This window comes from Palaemon carinicauda, chromosome 44 (genome assembly GCF_036898095.1).
Source record: "Palaemon carinicauda isolate YSFRI2023 chromosome 44, ASM3689809v2, whole genome shotgun sequence".
NCBI classification, from domain to species: Eukaryota; Metazoa; Arthropoda; class Malacostraca; order Decapoda; family Palaemonidae; genus Palaemon; species Palaemon carinicauda.
Window position 1 is genome coordinate 9,601,929 of NC_090768.1, and position 17,641 is coordinate 9,619,569.

Consider the following 17,641-nt stretch of genomic DNA (forward strand, 5'->3'; position numbering starts at 1 on the left):
TTATGATGCAACCTATTGGAGAAGCAAGTCAGTGTTCGCATCATTCTATCTCAAAGATGTCCAGTCTCTTTACGAGTACTGCTACACCCTGGGACCATTCGTAGCAACGAATGCAGTAGTAGGCGAGGGCTCAGCCACTACATTCCCATAATCCCATAACCTTTTAACCTTTCTCTTGAATACTTTTTATGGGTTGTACGGTCGGCTAAGAAGCCTTCCACATCCTTGTTGATTTGGCGGGTGGTCAATTCTTTCTTGAGAAGCGCCGAGGTTAAAGGTTGTGATGAGGTCCTTTAGTATGGGTTGCAGCCCTTGATACTTCAGCACCTTAGAGTTGTTCAGCCTCCTAAGAGGAACGCTGCGCTCAGTAAGGAAGACGAACTTATTTAAGGCAGAGTAATGGCTTAAGTCGACTTCCTTACCAGGTACTTGTAATTTCATTGTTATTTTGAATAACTGATAATATGAAATACGGGATACTTAGCTTCTTGATATACATGTACACTGGTTTTCACCCACCTCCCTGGGTGTGAATCAGCTACATGATTATCGGGTAAGTTTAATATTGAAAAATGTTATTTTCATTAGTAAAATAAATTTTTGAATATACTTACCCGATAATCATGATTTAATTGACCCACCCTTCCTCCCCATAGAACCAGTGGACCGAGGAAAAATTGAAGTGGTGTCAACAAGAAGTACTGCAGTACCTGGCCACAGGTGGCGCTTGTGAGTACACCCCCCTCTTGTATAGCGATCGCTGGCGTATCCCTTCCGTAGAATTCTGTCGGGCAACGGAGTTGACAGCTACATGATTATCGGGTAAGTATATTCAAAAATTTATTTTACTAATGAAAATAACATTTTATGCATTTCTGACCATGATTAGTGCAAACCACCCTCATGAGTTTTTTTACCTTTTATAAAAACAACTAGGGAGGATCCCATGGGGAAACCGGGTTTTGGGAGTGGGTGGCGAAATGGCAAATATGACTGATTTACAGCAATATAAAATAAGTATGGTCAGAAATACATAACGAACACAAGAAAACCAGTTGGAAAAATATATGGCTCGTGTAAGTTGTGTCAAAGTGCCATACAGTAAGAGTTGCAACTGAAAAATCACATTATGAAGGGGTTGTTTACTTCTCTCCTCAAGTTTGAGAACTTGTCGCATCTCTGTCACGGGTCTTGCGCCAATTCCTTGGAACCTATCCTCGGTCCTTCATACCTGCATCGGGAAACATAACTCCATGGGGTTATTCCATGTTTCATTCCCTCTGTTCTAGGGGGATTGAATTCAGCTCTGGCTTACTCTACGGCTATAGAAACTGAGTTGCGGATATTCTTTGGACCAGCGAAGTTAATCAAGGGAGGTCCGGAGCTAATGAGGATGCTGATACATCAATTTAAGCAACTTGGGGTCTGGTCAATACTTGGGTGGGTGACCACCTGAAAACACCAGATGCTGTTTGCATCTCTTCTTTCTCTGTCTCCATTGGCTTACACTCCCTCGGAATTTGTTCAAGTAACTTCAATCCTCCATTCGTTAGGGTTGTCCTTCGGAGAGGCATATACTGTACAGCCAACCCTTAGCTTGATCTTGGTCTTGTTTGGTAACCCACTGACGATAACGTTCTCCCGCAACCTGAGTTTATCCTCAGCCGATGTTCTTATCAAGGAATAACTCGGTTTCTTGTCCTCGACTTAGGTTTGCCCTGTAGTGGGTAATCTCCTCCTTCGAGTTCGGAGTAGCATCTCTTTTCGACAAGGACAGAGAATTCTCAGCTCAGCTATAAGAGCATACACATCATTCTCTTCCTCCACCCACCTGTTGATGTGTGAAGGCGGCAGTGGCGGATCGTGGCTAAAATCAGTCTGGGTGCTGCTGCAAAATATTGTAGCCTTTGTTTTAATATTGTGAAAGGAAACACAACGTCCTAAGAAAATTTATTTAAAAAACTTGATAGAATCCTATAAGAACAAAATCATATAATTTTTTACTTGCCATAACATATATTGTTACCGTTCAAGCTTGATCCATACATTTAAAAATTAAATAAATTTTTTTTGTTTTAATATGAATGTTGAGATTTATTTTCTCCTTGATCCCCGGATAACCGATAATTGACAAATTTTTTTCTTCACTGAAAGCACTCCAGGGGAATTTATTCTTTCCGAATTCATAGTGCTTTTTAAACTTTTTTTTTTTATTGTTTTCAGCATTGGAAAGCAGCATTTTGCCTTTGTTGTAGCCTAGTCATGGGAATTGTCAAGAAAACCGAAAAAATTGAATCCAATAGAAAAGCTGGAAGTAGGATGTTATCCAAGTTAACATTTTATTACTTTCAAGAATATAATACTGTACACAGTTTTCTAGCACAACCCTCATGGAATAATATAAAAAGTACCCTCCCCCAACACTCCAACGTCGGCACTGTGAAAACGACAGTGCTCTCTCTCCTCTCAACCCGTGGCTCAGACTCATGTGTAGCTTCCAGTGTGCATGTGCACAACAACCAAACACCTAGCAGCTGGAACTTTGAGGTGCATAGTTCCATGCAATGATTTTTTTTTTTTTTTGCATAGAGGGAAGGATGGCTACTGACATTAAGCTTAAGCATTATATATTGCACAAGTATAAAGAAAGAATTAAAGAAAAAATCATTATATTAAATATTAATATCAAATAAAAATAGGGGCGGCTGCAGTTCTTCAGTACTTATCACAAGCCTCCACTGGAGGACGGTCCTCTCTTTAAGCTATGTGATCCGAACATCCGGTCAAACTCCCTGCTGAGGCATTACGTCTTTTTGGCAGAACGACGTGTTTCATCAAGGTATCAGAGCTTCTATAGTCGGTTCTTCCTATAGAAGTTTCCAATTCCGTCCTCTCCTCCCGGAACAAGTTGGTTCATAACTCTGTTTGGCGAGCAGGCATACGGTCAAACAAGCAGTTACCCCACAGGACTTCCTGTGCACATTTGACCACTAGGAATTGCTAGATTCCAGGACATCCGACATCAAGGATGTGTCTTCGATCATACAGGCACCCATGTCAGGTGCGGTGCTTCAGTTTTGATAGCACCTCAGGTTTTTCACGAGAGATTTTACCGTAGTGTCAACCTTGTCTGTTGAGATTAGCTTTGTTTCCGAAGACTTCAGGAAGACTGGCTGATGCTAACTGACTTGATGGCTTACCTTCGTCACCGCTGAGAAAACTCCTTGAGTTTACCGTGATCTGAGGATTAAAGTAAGTCTCGAGAGGTATCGCAGCTTCCTTTTCAGAAACTGGTACCCTTAGACATCTTCATCGCAATTCCACAGATTCACAGGATCCATGACCTAAGATGCCAACAGTCTCTTCCCTCTATGAGGCGCACTTTCACTGTTTCACTCTGGTTCGTCAAGCTGCATTGGACTCCTTCGAATCCAACCTCTTCAGGTGCAGCCAGGTCCCAGGTAATTCAGCTCGAGGGATCTCCCTTTTCTCTGGTGTCTACTCGGCCCAGGCAGGAGATGGACCTAAGAAGATGGTTGAAAAACAGGAATCTCTGCCTAGGAGTCGACCTCGTCCCTTCCCCAGATTTGACGCTCCCCTCAGATGCGTCAAAAAAATGTTGGGTGTCAAATACTGTACCGCTCAGCCTCCGGACTCTGGTTAGAGTCCTAACTGTACCGTCATTTAAATCTCTTAGAAATGAGGGCAGCCATCCTAACGGATAAGGGGTAATCCCTTCGGGGGCTAACCCAGAAACAAGCTTCGGCTACATTTCTCAGGCAAAGCTCGAGGTCGACTTTCAACTTGAGCTAGAACTCGTTGATGGGAAACAGTGTGTGCAGCCAGGAGGTTTGCCTCCAAGTGTTGGAACTTTCCTTTCCAAGGGAGAATCCCTCCATCAGGCACTGGTCAGAAATCTTCCTACTTGCGGTGAGAATCGCCGACTGCGGCAGCAGGTGTTGGTCACCTTTTCCCGTCCGTGGGAGAGACTTCCTTCGCCTGTTTGGTCTCCCCTTCGGGGGATTCCTCCGGTTGGAGCTGGATTTGTGTACTCCCCTTCCAAGGGAGAGTCCCTTCACCAGCCACTGTTCAGCAATCTTCCCGCCTGTGGGAAGAAGCGCCGACAGTGTCAGCAGATGTTGGTCTCTTTTTTTCCATCTGTGGGAAAGGCTTCCTTCACCTGTTTGGTCTCCTCTTCTGGGGATTGCTCTTCAGAGCTGGCCTAGTCCTGAGCAATCTTGTCTTTTCTAAACAACTCTTTTTGCCCTGCAGACTTGTCATGCCCAGCTGACCCATCTACAACTCTCGATGGAAATCCCAAGAGATCTTGCTGTAATTGGATTCATCCATTCCTCGCCCTTGCTCTTCGGGAGCAGGCATTGTCGTCAGCAGTCTTGTATTGCTAAAGACTCTTCTCACCCATCAGACTCGTCTTGTCAGCAAGACTCATCTGCAACTCCCAACAGAAATCCCAAGAGAACTCCCTCTACACTAACAGCCACATGTGAACATCTTTTACAAAGCCATATCTCCGCTTTCTCAGAGAGTCCTTTCTGCAACAAGTTGCGAAGAGGATGTCTGGATTCCTGCGTATATCTTCGACATCTGTCTACCAGGTCAATTGAACCATTGTTGGTATTGTGGGAGGAGTATCTCTCCCTTTGATGGCACTATTTCAGCTATAGTGGAGTTCTTCGTTTACCTTTGAGAGGAGAGCTTCTCTCAGTCTCGACGATAATAGGCTACCGCTAGTCTTTGAGCCTCGCGTTCATACTGAAAGTAATCAACCTTTCCTTTATGTCCGCATCGCCTCTCTTCATATGGAGTTTGGAGCATACCTGCCATCAGTCGGAAGGACACCTCCTTCAGGGGGCATGGTTTGGGTCCTTCGGTCCTCAAAGTTGGCCCCCTACAAACCAGGACTCCAAGCAGCAGATCTTTACTTGATCATGATGACAGGTCTCCCCCTCCTGTCTTCGGCCAAGAGAGTCTGCGAACCCCATGGGCCCCCCTCAATGTCTCATTCATGGCGAGGGGCCAGGTAATACTTGACTTCATTCCTGGCAGCTCGGATCCAAGAGTTCTAGCCCTTTGGGTTGGGAGTCCTTTGTAGCATGACCAATGATCCAGATCAATAGCTACTATGCCAGAGAGAAACTGGGGTCACTACCCTAAGGAAACTACAAGAGCTTGTCCCCCGAGTGTCGTCATTCTTCATCAGCTTGGGGAAGGTCAAGAGAAGGATCACCAAGAACACATTCTTGGCTTGGATTTGCAAGGTCATGGACCAAGCATTGATTCCTGATCCTTCTCCTTATGAAAGCTACTTTGTGACGCAGGCCTTGTCAACGGCCATTTAGAAGTCGTGTGGCCTTCACTGCCCACTTCCTGCAAGAAGTGACACATGAACATGGAGACGTTCTCCAGTGACCTTGTGGTGGCTACACAATAAATAATTTAAACACCTCGGGCAGAGTTTAACCATTTTTAAGTCTGGGATGAATAAGAAAGAATGACTGGTTCTTTCTTTCATCTTCCACCCTGTGGGGTAACAACATCTACAGTACTCTGTAAAGCTGGCCTCTGCTGTCTGCAGGGAGAACCATTTCCCTTCTCCAACCTGGTATAGAGAGATATACTTGTTACATCCCCATAACCCCTGGATTGGGTAACGTCTATGGTTTATTCTAAGATTCCTGCATTTCTGAGAATTCTAACCTAGACTATTCACACCGCTAGTATCACACAATCACACAGATTGCTCAGGCCACTAACTGCGCTTTGCTTGAATTGTTTAGCGAGTTGTCATGTATTCTCCCTGTTACATGCAGAGCACGTATAGGAAAACCCTGGGTTAAAGACCAGCCAGTTGGTTCGGACTTCCACCCTCCTAAGGGGCGAGTCAATCCCTATAAATAGCGTATGTTTATATTAGTGTCAGAACAAATGACAATTTTGAAAGTGATTTGTGTTTTACCTAATGATACAAACCTGTAGCTATTTATACAAATTGGCCTGCCATTACTTGTCCCCCGATAAGTCCTCCTTGTAATACTGTAAAAAGTGACTATACAACACAGTTGTGTGTGTATGGGTGAGAGAGGGGTAGCTGGCTACCCCTCCTACACCCTCATTAACTAACGGTAGGGTGATTACACCTCGCTAAAAGTCGTAAGGCTAGACTTCCAGTTATGTAAGTAGCTACAGGTTTGTATCATTAGGAAAAAGGCAAATTACTTTCAAATTTGTCATAATTAGGAGTACAGTTTATTTAGTGTTAGAGATGATTTAAGTTATTAAGGGAATGTTGTAAAAATAGTAGTCTATACAGTACCATACTGTAATTTTACTGTAATAAAACTTACAGTACAGTTAGTGGATTACATGGAAACAATGTAGTGTTGTTATGGTCTTAGGTAACTGCATCTAGGTAGTGGATATTCTGTTAGGGGAGAGATGAGTTTACAGACTCAAATGCACCAATATTATGTTGATTAATATTGGTGCACTAATTTCATAAACTTTCTTTCGTCTTACTTTCCAAACTCTATGAAAAAAATTTCCCTCATTATATGTGTATATATTATGTACATATATATTTATTATTATTTTTTTTTTCCAATGTCTTGGATGTTTCTACGTCCATTGTAGCCCTGGCGGGGATGTTCATACATCCTTTATTGCTGCGTGCTTTGATGAGTGGGAGGAGGTATCACGGTTGGGAGGTGTTTGCATTCAAAGCTATATGTGAGAGTATTGGATGATTTCAGCCATCCCGAAGATGGTTTGGACCTTTTTGGCGGAACTATTCTCAAGTGTTGGGTCTTCGGAATCCAGGGGGATCCAATGCTTGGGGTAGGACTCTCTGCTTTTGGCCGGAAGCCCGTCATTACAGATATGGGGAGGATGATTCCATAATTTCTTGGTCTCAGTCCTAACAGGCGGGTTCAGCTTACACCTGTGCCTCTATATCTGTTTTGATGCTATCTTTCGGGTAGGGTATGGAGTGGACCATCTGGGAAGCATACTCTCATTGTGCCGATAGTGGAGAGCGCAAATTTCCTTTCTGACGTGTGATGGCCTAACATTCTCGAGCAGGTACATCAAACTAACCCTTTTCTCTCTCTCTCTCGTCTAATGGATTCTTTAAGTAACGAACCCCCATCCCCTGGATACGCTGACTCTCCCCCGGCACTGTTGACAACCTCTGCTAATTCAATTAAGGAAAATTCTGTTGACGACCCAGGAACAAAAAAGGACCCCTATACTAATGTTTTAAAACCAATTAAGTCAGGTAACAAAGGGAAACTAAGAATCCTTCATGTTACCCAAATTCCAATAAATACTGATTATGATATGATATATAAAGCATTTAGATGCTTTATATGAATGAAACTTGAAAATGAAAAATGGCATTCATGGATAACTTATAATAATCATGAAGAAGCATTCAATGCAATATGTAACATCAATGATATCAAAATTAATAACTTAAATGTCATGGGTGCCCTATGTGATAAGATGCCAAACAGTTTGGATGTATATAGACCTGCTGACTGGTTTGAGAAAGATATCGATTTAACTATGCTCCCCCAAAGAAAGCCAAAACCACCAATGTGGCTTGTTGCCGAGCCTAAAGGGAGTTATGGGAATTATTTTAAGATTAGCAAACTAATTCAGAAAAAGGTAGGAACCATTGCACCAGGTGATATATCTCGCTTTGGGAAAAATAGCTTCCTAATCCATGCAAAATCATACACGCAATCAGTAATACTGTCTAACCTTACGATAAGCAGTAATGAGGATATGTTAGATGTCAAACCCCACCTAAACTTTAGTTACGGAAGGGGAGTAGTCTTTAATAAAGATCTGTACGAATTTACAGAAGAGGAAATACTAGCCATGTGCCCATTAACAGTGTGGAGAGTGCATAAGATTCCTGGGACGTCAATGATTATCCTTACTTTCCAGGATGCTGATGTGCCTTTCCACATCGATATTGAAAATGAAAGAATGAAAGTTTTACCTTTTAAACAAAAGCCCTTACAATGCTTCAAATGTTTCAAATTTGGACATCCTTATAAAGTTTGTAAAAATGAAAAAATGTGTAGCATCTGTGCCAGTCCTTATCATGGAGAGTGTACTCTTGAGCCCAGCTGTTTGAATTGCAATTCAAACCATAAATCCACTGACAGGAGCTGCAAGATTTATAAGTTTGAAGAAGCAGCCCTCAACAAATCCAGTGTAGAACACATAAGTGTAGGACATGCCAAAAGACTACTGAAAAAACCAAACAGCTATGCAAAGGCACTGAAATCAAGAGAAAATATACCACAGGAGACATCGAACCCACATAGTGCTGCCAGTAATTCCAAGTAAAGAAATACATCATCTAATGATAGTAAAGTTTTACGTGACAAGGTAAGCATATTGCCTTCTAAGGCTTTGCCACTGTGTATTAAAACTGCGACACTGCCCACTTCTATACAAACTTCATCCCCCATTACCAGCAATAGTACTAACCTCTCTCAGGCCATGTCCTTGCCTGATTTGATGGAAGTTCCACCCGAAACAAAGTTACCAGGTGCACCTGTGGTAGGGAAGGTGCAAAAACCTGGTAAATCCTCACCACCGATAAATAGGAAAAGAGAGAGACCTCCATCTCTCTCTCCACCCTCCATTAGAAACGTTAAGGTTATGACATCAAATAAATTTGATGTTTTGTCTGTTGATGTTTCTAATGAACCAGAAGATAAACTGAATAAATCATAAATTCAAGTTGAGGTCCACCATCCACGTCAACAATGGGAAGACCTCATCCAAGATGTCTTCCAGAAATAATCCATAGTTTTCTCCTCCATTTTGCAATGGAACTGTCAGGGTTTGAGGGCGAAATATGAAGAACTTAAGCTCCTAATTCATGAACATTCCCCCATAATTGTATGTCTACAGGAAAATATGCTTGATTCTAACACTCCTAGTCCTCGAGAGTATGTTAGCTATAGAACACCATATAATCAACAAGCAGGGAGCCATAGCGGAAGTCTCATATACATTCGTCGAGATGTTCCCCAAATACCTATGTCTATATGTACAACCCTGCAGGCAGTTGTTGTACAAATTTATATAGGGAGAAAATATACAATTTGCTCTCTGTACTTACCTCCAAATGATAATATTTTATATGATGATTTAGCAGAGGTCATTCAACAACTCCCTCAACCTTTTCTCTTACTGGGAGATATGAATGGTAGACATCCTTTATGGGGTGATGTTTTGGCCAACACAAGGGGCAATATTATCTCATCAATTGTGGAGAATGAGGATGTGGGACTCCTTAATACATGAGAGCCCACGCACTTCCATGTTCAGACTGGTACTTTGTCATGCATTGACCTTTCAATTTCAAGCTCTAACTGCCTTCTTGATTTTGATTGGAGGACATTAGATGATTGGCATACTAGTGATCATGCACCAATCATTATAAACACCAACAAGGGTCCGCCTTTGCAAAGATCGCCACGTTGGAATCTAGACAAGGCAGACTGGGTTAAATTTTGTGAGCTAAGTGAAATCGAAGGGAGAGCAGAACAGTTTGAAAGTATTGATGATGCCATAGACCTACTGAATGGAACTCTTCATACAGCAGGAATCAATTCGATTCCCAAAACCACAGGACTATTCAAAAGACGACCAGTCCCGTGGTGGTCCTCAGAATTAACAGCCTTGCACAGAGCCACCAGAAAATCCCTGACTAGATTGCGTAGACGCCGTACTGATGAAAATTTGATATCATACAAAAAAATGTAGAGCACAGTTCCGTCGTGCCATGAAAGAAGCTAGACGCCAATCTTGGGTGGCTTTTGTTTCCTCCATTAACAGTAGAACACCACCATCTTCTGTATGGAGGAAAATAAAAAAAAATTGCAGGCAAATTTACCCCGAACCCACCACCAGTGTTGAAAGTTAATGGTCAGTTTGTGACTGAAGGAAATGAAGTTAGCAATGCCCTGGCTGACCATTTTTCAAATGTATCATGCAAGAGTGTAGCAGCTCCTGGTCACCAGTACAGGAGCATTGAAGAAAAAAAAATTTTAAATTTTGCAACAGGAAGGGAAGAATCGTATAATTCTCCTTTTACTGAAAGAGAACTTGATTCCGCACTCGCTACTTGCAACGATACAGCTACTGGACCCGATGGAATTCCATATGCAATGGTTAAACATGTACGTTTTAATACAAAGTTATTTATTTTAAGTATTATTAATAGAATATGGCATGATCATAGTTACCCAAGTGTTTGGGAACTAGCCATTATTTTAGCCTTTTTAAAACCCGGTAAGGACAAGTTTTTAGCAGCAAGCTATCGACCTATTGCATTGACTTCGTGTTTATGTAAAATCATGGAGAAGATGGTCAATGTAAGGTTGATGTGGTACCTTGTAAAGAAGGGTATTTTATCACCGATTCAATGTGGATTCAGAAAAATGCACTCAACAACTGATGTGTTGATAAGACTTGAGTCCTCTATTTGTGAAGCCTTTGCTTCCAAACAGCACCATGTGACAGTTTTTTTCGACCTTGAAAAGGCTTATGATATCACATGGAGATATGGTATACTTAAAACAATTCATGAACTAGGATTAAAAGGAGAACTACCACTATTTATTCAGTCATTTCTTTCGCATAGAGTTTTTCAAGTGAGAGTAGGGGAAGCTTTATCAGAGAGTAAGTGTCAGGAAGAAGGAGTTCCTCAGGGGAGTGTGCTGAGTGTAACCCTGTTTGCACTAGCAATTAATGGGATATCCTCAGTCATTCCCCGGGATGTTCTCTCAACATTATTTGTGGATGATCTCTCAATATCATTTGCTGGCACTAGAATGGCAATGGTTGAGAGAAAAATCCAACTCTCTATTGATAAAATTATCCAGTGGGCTGACATGAATGGATTTAAGTTCTCGACAAGTAAAACTACCATTGTCCATTTTTATCGTATCCGGGGAGTACATCCAGACCCGGATATATACATTAAAGGTCAACGGATACCATGTGCAAGTGAAGCTAAATTTTTAGGTTTGATATTTGATTGTAGGCTTACATGGGTTTCTCACTTAAAAGCGTTAAAAGCTAAATGTGTTGAAGCTCTGAATATCTTAAAAGTATTGTCCCATACATCATGGGGGGCAGACCGCAATACTATTTTAAAATTATACAAGGCCTTGATTTTTTCCAAAACTAGTTATGGATGTAAAATATATTCTTCAGCCACCCCAAGCCGGTTAAAAATATTAGACTCGATACATCATGCAGGTATTAGATTGTCTACTGGAGCTTTTAAAACCTCGCCTATCCCAAGTCTCCTTGTTGATGTTGGAGAGTTACCTCTAGACCTTTACCGAATGTCTTCCATTATTCGGTATTGGTTTAGATTGCAAAGACTCCCTAACTCTCTAGCCTTTCAGACTGCAAGCCTTGTAAGACACGCATCATACTTTGAGTTGCACCCAAAATCTCCTCAACCTTATGGCTTTCGGGTGAAACGATTATTAAATAGTCTGGATATAATTAGAAGTAAGGTACTTCCATTCAAGGTATCATCAACACCTCCTTGGAAATTACCAGAGATATCTTTTTGTAAATATTTTATTGGAGATAAGAAGAATATGTCAGACCTAGAAGCCAGGTCTCTTTTTAATGAACATGTTAAAGAACATAGAGGATCAACTTTTATCTATACTGATGGCTCCAAATCTGATGCTGGCGGTGGATTTGGAGTACATAGTAATGGTTTTAATTGTAGAGGTGCACTTCCTCTGACCGCTTCCATATTTACTGCCGAACTGTATGGCATATTAACCGCTATTGAGAAAATGGCGTTGGGTAAGGATGGTAATTTTACAATTTTTAGTGATGCAAGGAGTGTCCTTCAAGCTATAGAAGTTTTTAATTCTAATAACCCTCTAGTTTTAAAGATTTTAGAATGGCTTTTTATTATTGGACGGAGAGGAATAACAGTTCGATTTTGTTGGGTTCCAGCACATGTAGGTGTGTCTGGGAATGAGAAGGCAGATTCACTGGCTTAGAAGGCTGCATCCGAGTTGCTGCCAAGAAGGTATCCCATTCCCTGTAATGATATCTTACCTGACATCAAGAAATTGGTTCGCAATAAATGGCAACAGCAATGGGATAGCATAGATGGGAATAAAATGCAAGAGGTAACAAATGTCATATTTCCTTGGAGGTATAATACGATGCCTCGAAAATGGGAGACGTCTCTTTGTCGTCTCCGTATTGGTCACACTCGGTTGACACACGAGTTTCTGCTGAGGGGCCAACACCAACCGTATTGTGACAACTGTTTAGTACCTCTAACAGTGAGGCATTTGTTGACCGAATGCCCCAATTATAATAACTTGAGGAATAGATATTTGTTTGAGGCTTGAGGTGAGGGTGGCAGGTTCATCCTTGCCAAGATACTTGGAAATGATGTGTTCTACTATGCAAGTGGCATTTTTAGATTTATTTCAGAAGCAGGTCTTCTGAAAACTATTTAACTTTTATGACATTCAACTTTTATGATTTTAATTAAATACTTTTATTTTTTGTTTAATTTTATTTTTTATTTTTGTATGCATAAATTAAATGTTACCGGCGTCAATGACCTTAGATGTCAGGATGCCTGAAAACTCTAAATCATTAAATCAATCGCTCCAGCCTCCATGAGACGTAGTCAGGCTGGATGCTATTCTAATAGTGGTCCACAGGACTGATAACCAGACACCACATAAAGCTGCTTCTCCAAAGGCAGAAACAAGAAAAGCAGGTGAAACCTATTTCAATGATCCAGGCATTAAACTTGCAGGTTTTTCTGCCACGCCTGAGGTTGCCACTTTATGTCCTGAAATAGGCTTGTTAATGCTTCCCTCTCTCCAACCTCCATGAGATGTAGTCAGTCTGGATGCTATTCAAATAGGGGTCTACAGGACTGATAACCAGACACCACATAAAGCTTCTTCTCCAAAGGCAGAAACAAGAAAAGCAGGTGAAACGTATTTCAATGATCCAAGCATTAAACTTGCAGATTTTCCTGCCACGCCTGAGGTTGCCACTTTATGTCCTGAAATAGGTTTGTTAATGCTTCCCTCTCTCCAACCTCCATGAGACGTAGTCAGGTTGGATGTTAATCTAATAGTGGTCCACAGGAAAGATAACCAGACACCAAATAAAGCCAAGCATTTAATGCAAGCAGCTTCAAGGCAGGCAATTAAGCCAAGCATTTAATCCAAGCAGCATCAAGCCAGACAATTAAGCCAAGCATTTAATGCAAGCAGCATCAAGCCAGACAATTAAGCCAAGCATTTAATGCAAGCATTATCAAGCCAGGCAATTAGCCAAGCATTTAATGCAAGCATCATCAAGCCAGGCAATTAAGGGAAGCATTTTATGCAAGCAGCTTCCAGCAAGGCAATTAAGGCAAGCATTTAATTCAAGCAGCATCAAGCCAAGCAATTAGGCCAAGAATTTAATGCAAGCATCATGAAATTAGGCAAGTGAGCCAAGCATTTACTGCAAGCATCATCAAGTTAGGCAATTGAGCCAAGCATTTAATGCAAACAGCATCAAGCCAAGCAATTAAGCCAAGCATTTTTTGGGCTCGGGCCATGTCGTCCTAATGGAAGGTTCCTTTAGGTAGCTCTCTAAGGTATATTTGCTACAGAGATACTCCCAGAAAATTAAACCGAAGGTCTCCAGGATTCTAACTCCTGGCGCGAGTATCCAGTAAAGGATATCGCATAAAATCAGAGGACGTACACTAGATACGACTCATAGCAATCTTCACCATGAATAGATTTAACTCTTTGATGTAAGGGGGAAGAGGAGTGGCAAAAGAAGGGGGTGCCGTTCTAGGTACCTGGTGGACATCCATCCCTATTACTACAGCGACGCCATTCCCTTTCTTGCAGCTCTCTAAGCGAGTTGTGCTCCCACGTTAACCCAGTGTTTTGTTACAAGTTATTGGAATATTCATCATGCAATCTCCAGCATCTTCATCTTTTGGAAAGTTGAGTATTAATTCTTTCCTGTGTATAATTTTAAGCTCCCTTTTCAGAGTTAAATTTCAATAATTTAAGTGTGTTTGGTTGAGCGTTGCCGAGAACTGGAGGCAGCCATTTTACGACTGCAGTCGCCCGTTACAATCGCATTTTATTTAGTCAGTAAGGCGACAATTCCCAGTATTAAGCTATAATGTTAGCTATTTAGGCAAATTATACAAGTGGTGATTTTGCATACATGAATATTATTACTCTTCCTATTATGTGACTTTACTTATCGTATGCGGCGGGAACCCCGGTGGTACCAACTACCTTGGCTGGGAATCCTACCAGAGCTAGGCTAATCTCGCTCATATATACGTTAGTAAAGTAATTCCCCACGTTTACCCTCACCCTATCATTCTTTCTCGATTTGGATGAGAATTTACATTCTCTAGAATCTATAGATAAGTTGCGATATTCATTCTCTCTCGGAGAGAAGAGGCTAAACCCTTCCTCCCTCCTTGAGTGCCGCCGCTACAGGCGGCAACCACTGTCTTTCTTCATCGCCGTTGAGTAGAACAAAGTTCTTTCTACCTCCAGCTTTGAATTAGATAGTGACTAACTCAGGGTGCCCTTGTCTTGCCGCCAACGATGTCGTCAGCAAAGGAACCATGCTTCCTCTGCCACCGACGATGTTGTCAGCACAGGAAGCCATGCTTCCTCAGTTCACTGTTGAAGGTAGGCGGCATACCTGCCGCCACCTCTCATTTCAATGAACTATAAGACCCTTTACCCTTCACATTTAATCCAAGCAGCATCAAAGCCAGGCAATTAAGCCAAGCATTTAATGCAAGCATCAAGTTAGCCAATTAAGCCAAGCATTTAATGCAAGCATCAAGTTAGCCAATTAAGCCAAGCATTTAATGCAAACAGCATCAAGCCAAACAATTAAACCAAGCATTTTATGCAAGCAGCTTCAAGCCAGGCAATTTAGCCAAGCATTTAATGAAATCAGCATCTAGCCAGGCAATTGAGCCAAGCCTTTTACACAAGCATCATCAAGCCAGGTAATTAAGCCAAGCATTTATTGTAAGCAGTATCAAGCCAGGCAATTAAGGCAAACATTTAATGCAAGCATCATCAAGCCAGGCAATTAAGTCGAGCATTTCATCCAAGCAGCATCAAGCCTGGCAATTAAGCCAAGCATTTTATGCAAGCACCATCAAGCCAGGGAATCAGGCCAAGCATTTAATGCAAGTATCATCTAGCCAAGCAATTAAGCCAATCATTTAATGCAATCAGCATCAAGCCAGGCAATGAAGCCAAACATTTTATGCAAGCAGCTTCAAGCCAAGCATTTAATCCAAGCGACATCAAGCCAGGCAATTAAGCAAACCATTTTATGCAAGCATAATCAAGCCAGACAATTAAGCTAAGCATTTAATCCAAGCAGCTTCAAGTCAGGTAATTAAGCCAAGCATTTAATCCAAGCAGAATCAAGCCAAGCATTTAATCTAAGCAGCTTCAAGCCAGGCAATTAAGCCAAGCATTGATTCCAAGTAGCTTCAAGCCTGGCAATTAAGTCAAACTTTTAATCCAAGCAGCATCAAGCCAGGTAATTAAGCCAAGCATTTAATCCAAGCAGCTTCAAGCCAGGCAATTAAGCCAAGCAGCTTCAAGCCAGGCAATTAAGCCAAGCATTTAATCCAAACAGCATCAAGCCAGGCTATTAAGCCAAGCATTTTATGCTAGCAGTTTAAACCCGGACAATTAATCCAAGCAGCATCAAGCCAGGCAATTAAGCCAAGCATTTAATTCAAGCAGTATCAAGCCAGGTAATTAAGCCAAGCATTTTATGTAAGCATAATCAAGCCAAACATTTAATCCAAGGAGCTTCAATCCAGGCAATTAAGCCAAGCATGTAATCCATGCAGAATCAAGCCTGGCAATTAAGCCAAGCATTTAATCCAAGCAGCTTCAAGCCAGGTAATTAAGCCAAGCATTGATTCCAAGTAGCTTCAAGCCGGACAATTAAGCCAGGCATTTAATCCAAGTAGCATCAAACAAGGCAATTAAGCCAAGCATTTAATCCAAGCAGCTTCAAGCCAGGCAATTAAGCCAAGCATTTAATCCAAGCAGCATCAATCTCATGTGAGAAGTCTCCTCACATGGGTCTCCATTTGCAGAGCTGCTGCAGACAGCAAAGCCATGCACAGAGCTGCTTCAGACAGTAAATGCATGCGCAGAGGTGCTGCAGACTGTAAATCCATGCACAGAACTGCTGCAGACAGTAAATCTATGCCCAGAGCGCCTACAGACAGGAAATCCTTGCACAGAGCTACTGCAGACAGTAATTCCATGTGCAGAGCTGCTGCAGACAGTAAATCCATGTGCAGAGCTTCTGCAGATAATAAATCCATGTGCAGAGCTGCTGCAGACAGTAAATCCATGTGCAGAACTGCTGCAGACAGTAAATTCATGCGCAGAACTGCTGCAGACAGTAAATTCATGCGCAGAACTGCTGCAGACAGTAAATCCATGTGCAGAACTGCTGCAGACAGTAAATCCATGTGCAGAACTGCTGCAGACAGTAAATTCATGCGCAGAACTGCTGCAGACAGTAAATTCATGCGCAGAGTGGTTGCAGATAGTAAATCCATTCGCAGAGCTGCTGCAGACAATAAATCCATGTGTAGAGCTGCTGCAGACAGTAAATCTATGCGCAGAGCAGCTGCAGATAGTAAATCCATATGCAGAGTTGTTGCAGACAGTAAATCTATGCGCAGAGCAGCTGTAGACAGTAAATCCATGCACAGAGCAGCTGCAGATAGTAAACCCATATGCAGAGTTGTTGCAGACAGTAAATCTATGCGCAGAGCAGCTGCAGACAGTAAATCCATGCACAGAGCAGCTGCAGATAGTAAATCCATATGCAGAGTTGTTGCAGACAGTAAATCTATGCGCAGAGCAGCTGCAGACAGTAATTCCATGCACAGAGCAGTTGCAGATAGTAAATCCATATGCAGAGTTGTTGCAGACAGTAAATCTATGCGCAGAGCAGCTGCAGACAGTAAATCCATGCACAGAGCTGCTGCAGACAGTAAATCTATGCCCAGAGCTGCTACAGACAGGAAATCCTTGCACAGAGCTACTGCAGACAGTAATTCCATGTGCAGAGCTGCTGCAGACAGTACTTCCATGTGCAGAGCTTCTGCAGATAGTAAATCCATGTGCAGAGCTGCTGCAGACAGTAAATCCATGTGCAGAACTGCTGCAGACAGTAAATTCATGCGCAGAGTGGTTGCAGATAGTAAATCCATTCGCAGAGCTGCTGCAGACAATAAATCCATGTGTAGAGCTGCTGCAGACAGTAAATCTATGCGCAGAGCAGCTGCAGACAGTAATTCCATGCACAGAGCAGCTGCAGATAGTAAATCCATATGCAGAGTTGTTGCAGACAGTAAATTCTCATGCTAAGTTTCCACGTGCTGGAACCCTATGTGCAAGATGTGGAAGTGCTTAATCCCCACAGACCAAAACCCTATGTGCAGGATCCCTTTGTGCTAGGTCCAAATGCACTGGATCCCTTGCGATGGGTGCACACA

The 17,641-nt window shown here is 42.1% G+C and overlaps 1 protein-coding gene across 1 annotated transcript; it reads left to right on the top strand.

The window, feature by feature from the left end:
• The first annotated feature begins 1,465 nt into the window (after nucleotides 1-1,465).
• Nucleotides 1,466-17,513, top strand: LOC137634212 (serine-rich adhesin for platelets-like). The gene is made up of 4 exons (XM_068366483.1): nucleotides 1,466-1,528; nucleotides 3,327-3,461; nucleotides 4,273-4,616; nucleotides 16,223-17,513. Exons 1-4 carry the CDS (start codon nucleotides 1,466-1,468, stop codon nucleotides 17,511-17,513), a joined length of 1,833 nt encoding a protein of 610 aa, XP_068222584.1.
• The last annotated feature ends 128 nt before the right edge of the window (nucleotides 17,514-17,641 follow it).

Coding starts and splice junctions, on each gene's coding strand:
- LOC137634212 (XM_068366483.1), top strand. CDS start 1,466: ATGCTGTTTGCATCTCTTCTTTCTCTGTCTCCATTGGCTTACACTCCC. Junction 3,462..4,272: donor CAGGTGCAGCCAGGTCCCAG/GTAATTCAGCTC, acceptor TTTGCCCTGCAG/ACTTGTCATGCCCAGCTGAC. Junction 4,617..16,222: donor CTTCGACATCTGTCTACCAG/GTCAATTGAACC, acceptor CTCCATTTGCAG/AGCTGCTGCAGACAGCAAAG.